At 34.0% G+C, this 14,220-nt stretch overlaps 2 protein-coding genes across 2 annotated transcripts in view; one reads left to right on the top strand and one right to left on the bottom strand.

The window, feature by feature from the left end:
- LOC124353031 overlaps positions 1–3,608 on the top strand; it is a 122,332-nt gene extending 118,724 nt beyond the window's left edge. The window contains exon 5 of the mRNA XM_046802825.1: positions 1,522–3,608. Coding sequence (XP_046658781.1) covers positions 1,522–2,912 — 1,391 coding nt within the window. The 3' untranslated portion in view covers positions 2,913–3,608. The remainder of the gene's footprint in view (positions 1–1,521) is intronic.
- Positions 3,609–3,759: 151 nt separating this feature from the next.
- LOC124354653 (trichohyalin) overlaps positions 3,760–14,220 on the bottom strand; it is a 177,044-nt gene continuing 166,583 nt past the window's right edge. Inside the window, exons 21-26 of the mRNA XM_046805281.1 lie at positions 14,094–14,180; positions 11,041–11,069; positions 9,443–9,503; positions 7,810–8,067; positions 7,128–7,253; positions 3,760–4,165 (exon numbers count right to left, since the gene is read on the bottom strand). Of these exons, the coding sequence (XP_046661237.1) occupies positions 4,001–4,165; positions 7,128–7,253; positions 7,810–8,067; positions 9,443–9,503; positions 11,041–11,069; positions 14,094–14,180 (726 nt within the window). The 3' untranslated portion in view covers positions 3,760–4,000. The remainder of the gene's footprint in view (positions 4,166–7,127; positions 7,254–7,809; positions 8,068–9,442; positions 9,504–11,040; positions 11,070–14,093; positions 14,181–14,220) is intronic.

Here is a 14,220-nt window from a genome sequence, read left to right as displayed (position 1 = left end):
CCAAAGTTTTATAATAATACCAAAATGTTCTGGTCAGATATGAGACAGATTTGAGCAAAGTTTTGAAAAGGTGCCATAGGGATGATCCTAAACATGATACTCTAAGTATCTTAGAGGTTTCAAATGGTTACAATGATATCTCAAACTTTTTATTCTTCTCAGCTTCTTGGAGAGGACACAAAATTAAGAATTTCAATAGAGGACAAGAGCTGTATTGGCATCTTCATATTGATACCGAAATAATCAAACCTGACCTAAAAACATGGATGAAACCACCCCTCTAGACCCCTTCCTATCTTGTTTTATCAAGAATTCCAGCCCTACTACTACCTCTTAACTAGTAACAGCCCTTGTCTCCCTTATTCCTATGTAATATCCTTTCTGAGCTGTATAATGAACAAGAGGACCCAAACAACTCTTCCTACTCTGGACACTATTAGAGATCAAATAACATATACGTTAAAATAATCTACTGCAAAACAAAGTTTAACTGTGATTTCCCGCAAATTCACATTTTTATCATGTACCTTTTTCTCAGGATCCACTAATGCTATTGGGCTGACATTAAAAAAAAATAAAATTGACCTAAATACAAAATAAGATAACATTTCAATTAAACCTTATCACCAAAAAAGCAATTACAAAATTATAAATATTAGTTTTTTTTTAATATTTTGAAAGTTTTTAAATAAATCACAAAAAATAAACTACAAATAATTTTGATATCAAATGTTATACAATTTTACAGCAAAAGTATTGTAGGAAGTTAGTAAAAGTTTCAATACCTAAATGTTTTTTTTTCTGAGAAAAGGTACATCAAAATTGAAAATTTTACATAAGAAACATTGGGCATTCTGACTCCACTTTATTTTGTTATTTTTATTAGATATACAAGAACAAAATAAAACTTTGGTATCTTATAATTTAAATTTAAAAAGCATACACTTAACAAGAAACACCAAAACTTGTTTGGATCTATATTAACTATGTATAGACTATGTATTAACTACGTATTGCCTTGCTCTATACCCTTGATCAGCAAAGTGATATGTACCAAAAAATGTCATGGTCAGTTATTAAAGCTGAAAACAGTATGATATTGGTTCACAAAAATGGATGGAGAATTTGTTCTAAACACCTGATTTAATTCAAATTTGTTTTTAATTATAAATAACTGTAGAAAATAATAACAGCAAAAAATAAAATTTAATTTTTCTTTAGCCTATTTTACGTTCTGTCTCCTCATTAATATTTGTTAAGTAGATCTTTAAAAAAATATATCTTGCACAATACTATGACCAAAGGCAAATGCATAAAAGTGTTTAAAATTGTTCTAAAATCAAGATGGCCACTAGTGCAGCTGCCTATACAGCTATTGTAATAACACTAGTTTTATAAATAATTGTCCACAAATATGTTTTTTTTTTATATTTAACACTGTTATCTATTAAAAGGATTTTGTAAAAACCAAACATTTTTCAAATTTTGTTAAATCTTTAGACATTAATTTTTCTGTTGCAGAAAAAAAGGTGAAGACATTGCATAACCCAGAAGCACTTCAGAATCTTGGCCCATCGCCAAGAGAGAATTCTGCAAGACAAGTCAAGTCTCAGACACCAAATGAGAACAGACAAGTGAACAGAGTGTTCCAAAACACCTTCAAAAGAGAAGGTGAATCTTCAATTGGAAATGCTGGAATAAGTATATCACAAGCCAATCCTCGTTCCACAACAGTCATCCCAACAAGTACACGAAGACCCCCTGAAGACCTTTCCTCACTGCCTCTGGCCGGCTCCGTCTTGCCTGGAGGTCTGAAGAGTCTAAAATTTTCTCCTTCTGAGCAGGGATTTTCTTTCAATAGCCAAAAATTCCAGCCTACTACTCCTCCTTCACGAAGTTTCAGACCTAATTTTGCCAGCAATTCATTTCCTAGACAAGAACCTCCAAAACCAGTCTCATTTGCATCACCTACTCCACAGAGTAACATAATAGAGAGAATAAATCTATTTGCAACTACAAAAAGTCCAGTCAGTTTTACATCAAAACAGTTCAGCGACACCTCAAATGCTTTCCAGCCGAGTGCGTTTAAGAAACAACCCACGAGAAATTCATTTAAACCAGAATTTGAACCCTCTGAGCCAAACCTTGAATTTTTGCCTCCATCTGATCAACACCAGTCAGACCTGGTGGTAGCTTCTCAAGAAAATGCTTTCAGCAGCAGGCAGTCTACTACTCAATCGCCTAATCTGGAGTTTGATGGAAGTTTACCAGAAACTGATGTTAAAGCTGAGATAGAACAAACAAGTAACGGTAGCTTACCTGAAGATAGGTATAATACATTCATCAAAAGATTTAACCCTTATGAAGATGCACCAAAGGAGATTGAAGAAAATACAGACAAAAATGAAGAACCTGAGCCACAATATCACACTTTTATCAACAGATTTGTTCCATCTGATGGCAAGATAATTCCCGAAAACAATTTGGGAGAGCAGCCTGAACATGTCTTCGTCAACCGTTTTGTTCTCACGCCTGAAGAACAGAAGAGAGATAAGGACAGAAAACAAGTTGACAAACTACATAATCTTTTACCGCCGGATGACCAACTCACCGTCAGTTTTCCAAACTTTGATCTGATGCCTCCTATGGATGACTCTGATGATAGTGAAAGCAACAAGATTGAGCTCCATCTTCAAGATCCCAGAAGAACTTTTTTCATTCCTAATGAAGATGGAAATGATTTCTCAAAAGCAGATGCTGCTCCCATAGTAGTGACAATACCGCTCCATTCCTACCAAAAGTCACCCCCAATGTGGTTCCGGAACGAGAAATCTGAAGATCCCTGCTCAAGGTGTCATCCATCTTTTATCGTCAACAAAGAAACTTGTATGCCTTGTGTTATAATCAGATAGTTGAACAATCAAGAGTAAATTGTAAATATGTTTTTAGACTACACCTATGATCAGGACAGACTTGTGATATAATAGTTGTAATTGCTGACAATACATGCGGCAATTTGTACAATTCCTGCTTAGACTGACATGCCAAGTTAGGATAAGTAAACAAAATAATTACTTAACTATTGTAATAAGATTCTTCATTTAACTACTAGGTACTGATATCAAAATATATCCCAAAATAATAATACTTGATTTTAAATAGGAATTCCACTTCCAGTAGGTATGATATATTTTATTAATTCAGTCACAAAATTAATAGAATACTTTTTTAATAAAATGTATGCTATTTTTCCAAAGAATTTTTTATCTGCCCCAAAAAGATTTCTTTATGCTTATGCAAATTTACAAAAAAAATTTTGAAATATTAAACAATAATTTCTAAACTTTAGTATTCCCAGAAGGATATTCAATATTTTGTGTGAAATTATGTATCTCTCCAGTATAAACGTTTAAATTTGTGTTAAAGTCAGAAATATATTTTGTAAAAATTACTTAAGTTAATAACTTAGTTTTATACAGCTGAGCAATCCTTAGTTGAGTAATACTTTGTAAGATATTTTCAATAACTTCTTTTAATATAGGTGTGTAATAATAAACAATGTGTGCTATCAATTTTACAAACTTTTTAGTAAATAAGTTTTATAAAAAGATGTGTTTTCATTGTAAATCCTATTATTTCCAGATATAGTGATAGTGTACAACATATATTCTTTTACTTTCAGGCACTGATGTATGGGTAAAAGGATTAGGTAAATACAATTCTATAATAAATTCTTCAAGGGTGTAAAATAAAGAACTGTTCTTAATGATAACAATTTATTAGAACTCATAATGTGGTAAACAATGGTTAAGAAAATAGTTATACACATTTGTACGGATGTTTTTATATACATATGTACAACATAAACATGGACATGACATAAAAACTTAACTGTTAGTAATACATTGGTAAAAATTAAACGACTAGAGACACATGGGCGGACTAGGGAGGGGGCTGTTACACACTTTGTTTGATTGTCTTAGATAAGGCACCATTGGTGTCACTGGGGAGAGTATCTGATTGAGTGTTTTTGGACTACTTCGCCGGACCCTTGGAGAGCGTAGATTGTCAGAATCACAGGCAAGCGGAGGTCCACAGGGTGAAGAACAGTGGAGGATCGGGCAGCTGAGTAGATCCTCTCAGAAAGCTGACCTTCCACCACTATCTGAGAACAGTTTCACTTGTAGTTAGACTTACTTTACATAAACCATTACTTATTACATGTTTTTGTTTTTCATATTATACGTAACTGGCTTGACAAGAATTAACTTCTAATTTTCCAAATAGTGGAAGCTTGATACATAGAGTGTATGGCTGTGGGTTATAGATAATCCAAACACCATTTCCCAACATATATAACTTAATTTTACAAAATAATGGTTTTATAAAATTATTTGTCTATTTTTGGTGTGTGCATGTGTTTGACATCAATCATGACCAAGCGATTTAAGAAGTTTTATTAAATTTGGCATTCATATTTATTATTATTTTCATATTTTATTACTTGGGTAAGTTTATTTCATTTTTTTAACATTATTATATTCTTCAGGTTTAGTAAAAAAAAAACCTGCTCATACCAAATAAAATCCAAACCAGAAACAATGCTCATGGAGTTTTAATTCTATTATTACAATTTTTAATTTGATCATACATTATGAGTGATTTTGTATATACAGGGTGGGGCAGAGTGGACTCCCTAGTTTCAATCAGTCACCGAAGAGCGTGCGCGCGCGAGTTAGTGGAGTCGCGAGTGGTTTCATTTGGTGGGGGGAAAGACGCCATTTTTAGTAGTCACCATGCCGTGGACTGGCGAGCATCGTGGTTTTGTAGTCGAAACGTTCTTTAAAAATATGGATAGTGTGGTGGTGGCGACCCAGCGTGCATTTCGTAGACGGTTTGGTTTGAATCGTCATGATAGTGTTCCTGATGCTAAAACCATAAGGAAATGGAATACAAGAGTACGGGCGACAGGATCTGCACTGCCTAGAAAACCAGTCGGACAACCAAAGAGTGTGAGGACACCAGAGAACGTAATGGCGGTGAGAGAGCGTCTATTGAACAATCTCCATCGCGCTCTGCGCGGAAACATGCTGCTGCTCTTGGAATATCGGCCACAACGGTGAGGCGAATTTTACACTCAGACCTTCATTTACACCCGTATAAGATGATGGTTGTTCAAGAATTGATGCCAGCAGATTTTGTTAAACGTACAGATGCTTGCAATGCAATACTGGCTTCTTTACAACCCGGCACTATTCAGTGGTCTAGTGATGAGGCATATTTTCACCTCTCGGGCTCAGTAAACAAGCAAAACTTTCGTTACTGGGCAGCTGAAAACCCACGAAATCTTCATCAAAAACCTCTTCATTCACCAAAAGTGACTGTGTGGTATGCTGTGTCCTCCATAGGCATAATTGGCCCCTACTTTTTTTAATCGGAAGGTGCAACCGTTACTGTGAACGCTGTACGCTATTGTGAGATGTTGGAGAACTTTTTCTTCCCCAGAATTGAAGAGTATGGTGAGGAAAATAATATGGAAGCCTTTTGGTTTCAACAGGATGGTGCCACGTCTCATACCGCCCATCGCTCTCGCCAACTTCTGCAAGAACGGTTTCCCGGCCGCTTGATCTCATTACGAGGGGATGTTTCATGGCCCCCTCGCTCCCCCGATCTAAGCCCATGCGATTATTTTCTTTGGGGTTACCTCAAATCTGAGGTTTACAAAGTTCGACCAAGGACCTTGGAAGCCCTTAAGGAAGCAATTGTTGATGTTATCACTGGAATAACGCCAGATATGCTGCGTAGAGTTTTTGAAAACTTCATTGAACGGCTGAATATGTGCATCGCTCGTCAAGGTCGTCACCTGGACGATACCATTTTTAAAACTTAATAAAAAATAAATGGCATTGTATGTAGATTTCAGAAATAAAAAGCTTTTGTAATAATCTTGTATGGTTTTTATACAGTTAACCAATCAAATCAGGGAGTCCACTCTGCCCCACCCAGTACAACGTTTTATAATTAATAAAAATAATTTTTTTTTGAGCCTCTATTTATTTTATTTTATTTCTTTGTAATTTCAAAATCATTCAGATGTTTAAATTGTACGTGCAACACCTGCAGGTTTAATTTTGATTTTCTGCAAACGTTAAGACGAAGTTTGTACATGGTGATGTACATTCGTAGAATTTTTCAATATTTCACTATGAAACAAAAATGTTAGACTCAAGTGTAAAACTTAGATCATTTCACATTTGCCCGGAAGTCAGGTAAATGCTGATACCGGCAATGAAGCAAGCCTTTTCACATTACCCTGTGCTGGTACTGATGTATACATTGCTAGTAATATTTTCTTTTTTTGAAGCAACATTTACATAACAATGTCAACTTCAAACTTTAAACATTCAAATCCATGTTAAATCAATTAATATAATTGAATTTTATAAACGTCTGGAACACACAGCTCAGATTCTGTAGTCAGTAATTTTCACTTTAGACAGATTAAGACACAGTGGATTTATCCCATCAGCAAAAGAATAAATAAATCAGAAAGACTGATTTTTTTAACAAAAAGTTAAAGAGTAGTGAAGTTTTTTTTTTTTCAGAAAGGACAAAATATGCAGAAAACCTGATAATCGTGTCAGCCGCTATCATTGGGTAAATTTGGAAGACTCTTCTATTGTACAAACATGAATCGGACCTAACACAGTGATGAGTTGATGAACTGCTATAAACAATACTTCCAACTAATGAAAAACTGATTACAAAATTCAACACAAAAGATTACCTTCATAATTTTTATTTGCAAAATCCATTCCTTAAATAACATGAGCATTGCCTTTGTTTCACTCAGTGAAACGTACATAAAAGTTATTCACACATGAATAATTTTAGAAAGTTTACATATTGTGATTTGAGAGGAATTTATTGAAAGCATGCTTGTACTTTGATAACTGCATGAGCAGTTCTCAAAGTACAAGCATTATTATTATTACAAGCATGTTATTATTTATTTGATTACTTAAATAAATAATAGCCCACATCAAGGTTTCAAAATTATTACTGTTAAAACCACCTAATGCAACAGACTCAGCTTACAACAGAGATGAAACAGAAAATTGACAAACCTTAAATTCTACGATGAAGTTTGACGTTGGCTTCGTCCATGCCACCAATAGACTGTGAGGACCTTGCTCCTCAACCACCCGCAGTATCAGAGGGTTGACACTCGAGTAGCCAGGGTCATCAGAGTCCTGGAACAGTTCTACGTCAAGCACTCATTGGACTGACCTTTTTTTCTAATAAAATCTAAAGCAAGAAAAATCATCAAAATGTACAATGATCTTTAACAAAATTATATTTTCCATAGCAATAATTATTCATCTGTATGTGAAGAAGTTTTCTAGAACGATCACTGAAACATCACAAACTGAAAAAAATAATGACGTATCTTTCTCAATTATGACAGAAGGTACGGTTGAAAATCATACCTTAGTTCCAAAGTAAATCATAATATTTAAGAATATGAAATTTTGTTAAGAGAAAAAATGTATACCTTGTCTTAAATGTGGTTTTTGTTAGAAAAGACTTTTATTTAAGGATCTGCCTGATTTGTAATTGGATAATTTTTAGCTACCTCCGAACTTCCATTTCAAGGAAGTGTATGTCATTTTTAAACCCATTAAGTCCTTTATGAAACTCTGGTACCAATGACTAACCAAATCAGCATAAATGTTAAAATTGCATATTTCCCATGTGCTTACTTATGGAAGACTAGCTCCAAGTTACTCTAGGACTCGATGTAACTACCTGAACGATGCCAGAAGTTTTCGGGCTGAGTGTGTGATGAATGTACTCATAGAGGGAGGTACGGTTGAAGTCAAAGGTGTGGGGAGGGTCTGCGCTGAGGTGTATGAAGAGGTCCTGTACGAGCCAAGGGCAGGTGCGCAGTTGGTCGGCAAGACAGCGGATCATGTGGTCCTTCACGCGGCACTTGGCCAACAGTGTATAGACAGACCACCGAAGCGAGGCCGCCGTCTCCCCTGCCTTCTGCCAGTACCCACTCTCCTGTCGGCAGAGCATGGTGGATCACATTCACATTAGGTTATAACTTAATAATTGTGAACTTTTAGTCCAACCTCTTGAATATAGAAGCAGACATTGGAATATGGAGATGTTCAATCAACAAAAACACACTGCCATAACTACAGGAAGGATGAGGTGGACAGAACTTTCCTAAAAGACCCGTAAAATAAATTAAGTATTTGTAAAGCATCAACTCAACTTGTCTGAAATGCAGAATTCAAATGTTTACCTTGCATTAAGCCTATCTAATTAATATAGATTTAGATGTATTCAGATTTATTCCATACTACCCAGTGTGTTGATATCTACAATCATATTCATCCCCTAAACCCAAGTCCTAGTTATACCACTGGCAAAACATGAATATGTGTTAAATATGCCTCATTCTTAGGAATAATCATGTGAAATCTGTTTTAAAATATCTTTATTACTGTAGAAGTTATGACATGTTAACATTTAACTAGCAGACTTAAACAAGCCACAAATAAAGATATCTTAAATATTTTAGGACAACAAACATTTTTGTAATTTTTTCTTGTACTTACTTTTGAAATTACTACTTTTTCTGAATGGTGTACTGAACAATACCAAGGTAAAAACAGGTTAAATTCACTCCTTTTATTATAAGACATTATAAGAATACTATTAAAAATGGTATAAATGTAACATTTTACCCTATTGTTCACAATAAAATTGTCTCAATATAACATTATTTTATAATAATTTGATTGAGTCCAAATTAAGGAAAAATATTTTACTATGCTTTTAAAAAAATGTTTACTGTTAGTTTGCTATAAGAATAATGTTAATATTAGAAACAATTTTTCCCCTTTCTTACTTAATTTCTTTGAGTGCAAAATTTGATGTTGATTGGATGGAAATAAGGATGGGGAAAACTGCTTGTATCACTGGAGTGATGTGAAAAAGATGTAGATGGCTTATTCTACAAGACTGCATAAATATTGTAGAAAGGTCATAGGATATACGTTAACATAGAACATCATGATTTTACAATGATTCGTGACTCATAAACATTAAAATTAAAAAGCGGCCCTTTTTCTCGTCTTTTTCTGCAAAACTATTGCAGGCTACGTATAGCCTGCATCAAACTTCTTGGATAAAAAACTTTGCAGGCTGTAAACCAACTTGTCCTAAAAGAGTTAAAACGGATTTCACATTTTTATTCCGTACCACAATTTTATTTTATTTTTATTTTGTACCACGATGACCCCCATTTGAAAATTGTTACCCAAACCCAATATGACGAGTTTTAAAATGGGTACCGTTCTATAGCTTCTAATAGTTTACCCCCATCTTCAAACACTTCATATCGAAGTGCTGTTATGTTTCCTCGTACCATTAGATTTTTATAGGGGAGCACCCAGACTTGTGCCTCATCCTGTACATTTTGTTCCGGGCTAATCTTAATTATGACATGAGCATTCAACAAATTTCCCAAATACTCAAATATAAAAAACTATTAAAATACCGATCCAAATAGCACTGCTCATTGTAAAAACCCTAACAATGTATTTACCACTCAGTTTGTTCATTTGATCGAGAAACAATCAGCTTTTAGCAATTTAATTTACAATGAGAGGGACTTGACAGAACATAGCAATTGCAACCATTTTACTATAATTGTTATGCTGTCCTTTCAATTAGTGTTTCTCTGTAATTTAGCGGTTATTTTGCAATCAGACTAAATCAACGTTCTCTATTTTCTGCCACTACAGGATGTGGTACAGTAAAACAACAAAAGTAGATTATAACTACTCACTTCGGCAATCAATGTTCTTCACTGTTCATTTACTCTTAAAACATTTTTGTTTTAATAAAACAGATTGGTTAGCTAAATGGTTCACTGTCAAATTTTATAATAGTAAAAGTAAAGGAAAAACATGACCACTGGTATTTTATTATTATAAATGGGTTCTTCACAGTGATAAGATAAGGAATATTCCCTAAACAGTTTTGAGATTTCCTAAACCAAAACTGATTTAGGTACTCTTATTTCTTCTCAATGCTTAAAAAATCAATAGTTACAATAAAAATTTTTCTTTGAGCTCAGTTCGAAGAAGTATCTAATTTTGAACTAGAGGTGGTTTTGGACTCTGGAGGTCTTGGTTTGGTGAAGTTATGTAGAAACTTTCGGTAAATAATGCCATGAAGACAATGGCAATAGGCTGATTTTGTTCAAAAAACTTACCTAAAAATTTATACAGTTTTTGTTAACATTTTTTAAAGTTTTTCTTGTAGCTTTGTATTACTAGGATATATAAAAAAAGGAATGCCCTAGTTTTGAAAATGAATTATGTGTAACTTACATGGTTCTCAAACAAATAAAAGGAGATTGTATGTTTCTAATGATAAATTAATTTATATCTGTTTAGTCAATAGACAAAACTTTGAGGTTATATCAACTAAAAAACTATAAGAAGTGCAAGTATTCGGATAAATTCTGTCACTTTTGAACAACGTTCCACAGTCAAAATCAAGTTAACTACTAGTCTGCATTAATTAATCTATTTTTCCTTTTACTAAATCCTGGTCTCTCCGTTTCCATCTCTTCAGAGTACTACAATCTCTACTCTCTCTCTCTCTCTCTAGATTTACAGCAGTGCATATTGTCTGTGCAATGCCATCTAGAACTATCTTACTGTATGGTGGAAATGAAAGAAAGTAACAGAACTTTATGAAGATATAACTACTTAATAGTTTTTTTATTAGTAGTATAACTTGCATTGAAACTAATTCCTTTTCCTTCTCACAGTTCTCTCCCTCCCCCACCTCCAAACAAATACTAGTATAAGTGATCTTACCATCACTGTGAATGTCTATGTATACATCAAGTTTTTCTAAAGCAATAATTTTGTTTTTAAATTTTTAATAATTTTAAATTATTATTAGTTTTAAATGACAAAAATATCTATAAGTACTCACATTTTTAGTTACCGTAATAGTAGAAGATGATTGATTTGTGCCTATAACAAAAGATTTAATTAATAATTATTTCCATTTCACATTAAGTACATTTTGAAAGCTTAAAATTATGTACACTTAATATTAGATAAATATAAAATTATTTACACAAATACAGGGATTGAAATTTATGTTCTCTTAACTACATTAATATACAATTACTTCATTTTTATGTATTATCATTTTTATTTCCTTTAAATGTTGTTACAAGTTGTAATAACTTGTTGGCGATGTAGTTGTTTTATATTTTAAATAATGTTAAATAATCTCAAACCTTTTTTTTAATCATGCCATTACTGCTACTTTGTTAGTTATTGTTTAATATTATTAACAAGTTCACATATTCTTGGCCATGTTCCAGATGTCCACTTTATTAAACCCATAACTGTAAATGTTTAGTTTCTTTTATCATCAATCACTTTTAAATTTCCTCCTTAGATAGCTGAATAGGAATACTTTAGTTTCATATAATTTGTGCAATAAAATTACTATTTGGGATTTTCCCCAAACTATAAAACACACTACGCACTACACGTCACACACTACAAAAAAACAATGTAGAACATGTTATACAAAATGTTTAAACCTTTTTACTAAACAATTAAAGAATATTTTTTGGACCAATCATCATTATGAGTTTTTCTCAATAACATAACAGAGTATTTTTTTCAAATTTACCATGTCAATATATTCCAGCTTAGGGTATATAAGGAGGGGGGCCTAGAAGCCCTCCTCCCCGAAATTTTGAAAGAGAAACAATTTTAATGCACCCAGTACTTTGATTTAAGCTAAAATACATTTATGAGGTCTTAAAGCTTAATAATTTCCCGGGGAGGATTATCAAACCCCTGTTTTTGGAGGATATTTTATACTTAATAAACTGTCCAGTGCCTCAACCTATTCCAAAATAATTTCCTATACACGCCACTATATTACAGTATGGTTCTCTTTCAAGGAAGAATAAAGTTTTAATTTCACAATTAATTTGTAAAAAGTACTACAGAAGGTTTCTGACACAGGCATGTTTCAACTTATTGAGATACATCACTAGGAGTGTCAACCACAAGTACCTGTATACCTGTTGTTTCTCTCCAGATAGGATTCTAAGGTTACATTCTTTTTGGAAGGACCATCAGGAGAGGAAGGTTCAACCTAGGAAACAGGAACAGGTTCATTCAAATTATGTAAGGCAAAGAGTTGAGGGTTAGGAAATTTATTACTGACAACTATCTCCATTCTAGTCCTGTTAGAACGATGCAAAATCTCGAAACACTTTGACACCCATACTTTTGGTTTTAGAATTATGGTAGATGTCTTATTTAAGGATAAAATTATACTCATCCATACACTTTTTTTTTTTTTAGATATTGTTTGTATTGGTTACACTCTTTAAGAATGTAAAACTTCTCTCTTTAACTATTTATTGAAATATTAAGAAAAAAAAGGAGGATAACTTTACAAGAAAACTTAAAAGCAATTGTATATCTTGTTTTAAAATTAGGTACTCCTGTAATTCTATGACCAAAAGTTTTACAATGTTCTTATGATGTAAAATTAATGTCTTTATTTACAGCCTGTCCTTGATTTTTTTAGAATATTGTCTCTGTTAATTTACTATGTCATACAGGGTTAGTTTCATAGTAATGAGACTGGCCACAAAGTGGCGCTCCAGTCTCTAGTAACGCTCTCTCTAGTGGCTGAAGTTGAAAGTGACAGTAATATTCAGCTTTATTTTTTTTTTTTCCTTAGGACAAGAAGCTTTTAAATTGCACTTAGTCTTATAAGAACCGAAGTGACAGGATATTCAGGATAGGTAAGTTCAGGGGGTAGGGGCCGCCTCCTATTGAAATCCATGAGGAAGAATTAGGGCACTAATCTCAAAGTCATGTCTCCCCGGAAGAAGGGGAGGCCAGCTCTGAACCAGCCTCTCCAGTCAAAGTAGGCAGGGGGTGGCACACCCTTGTTGAGGCTAGCAAGAACCTCTGAAGTTAGGGAACAAACCCCACCAACTCCAACAGTCATCTCCCGCAGTAGAGTAGACCTATCAAACTGCCCTTGAACCCCAGAATCTCGACATTTGCGGTTAGTGATGTGCCGCTCCTGGACATACATAAGGGTGCCCAGATTTATGTGACATATCGGTTTTTGCTGTACCCAGTGATAGGTTTAACAGGAAGGTATAAACCAGCCAGAAGTGATCCCTGCTGGGTCAACTCTCATATAGTGACCATATCCTTTTTCTAAGTTTTTGTGGCAGACAATGTCATAAATGGAGAACTACAGCGTGGTTAAATTTTGCTTTCACTTGGGCAAAACCACTCCAGAGACACTTGCACTCTTTATTAACAACACATGCTAAGATCACACTGTGGCAGGATCAGGTTTTCTGGTGGTCTAGTAAGTTCAAGAACGGGTGGAAGACCACTGAAGACATAGAGTGATTTGAATGCTCTAATAATATGTGGTCTGGACAAAAATGTGGCCAAAGTAGAAAAAGCCTCTGGTCTCCACCTTTTGTTTGAGTGTTAGATTAATCTCAAAAGACTCCAACATGACAGTGATTCACAAATAATTATGAGAATTTGAACACTTAGAGCCGTCAAAAGGAAATTAGCTTGCTGATCCCTGGATACTCCAGCACCTCTATTGCGACCAGCTAACTGGCTTAGATAGGGCTTGCAACCTTGATGCATCCGTCTTACAACCCAAATGTGGGCAGACTTCCCAGTTTCCAAAGCACAAGCCTGAAAGTATATGTTTCAAAGATGTCCTTACTATTGAATGAGCTGTCTCTGAAAGAAGTTATGAAGTAAACTTCTAAAAAACTTTTGCAGCATAAGAATCATATTGGCTGGAGTGAATCAATCCCTATGATGATCATTTTGAACATTTTAATAATATTAATAAATTGGCTTAGTAAACGCTTTATTCCAGACGAAGTCTCATTGCTTAAGGACACATCTTGTATGGATAACACATATGACATATCACATATATCTCATTGATTTTATCATATATGAACTTACCATTTTACTTTGAGGAGCTGTCTTTTGTAGCACATTTAAAATACGCCTAAGTTCTACTGCTGTTGTGTTTTTACAATGACGACAAGTCTGTAAACAAATATCACCATGTATTACAAAAACAACTAAT

This window comes from Homalodisca vitripennis, chromosome 1 (assembly GCF_021130785.1).
Source record: "Homalodisca vitripennis isolate AUS2020 chromosome 1, UT_GWSS_2.1, whole genome shotgun sequence".
In the NCBI taxonomy this organism is placed as follows: domain Eukaryota; kingdom Metazoa; phylum Arthropoda; class Insecta; order Hemiptera; family Cicadellidae; genus Homalodisca; species Homalodisca vitripennis.
Note: the sequence above shows the minus strand (reverse complement) of the source record. Positions and strands in the feature narration are given on the sequence as shown.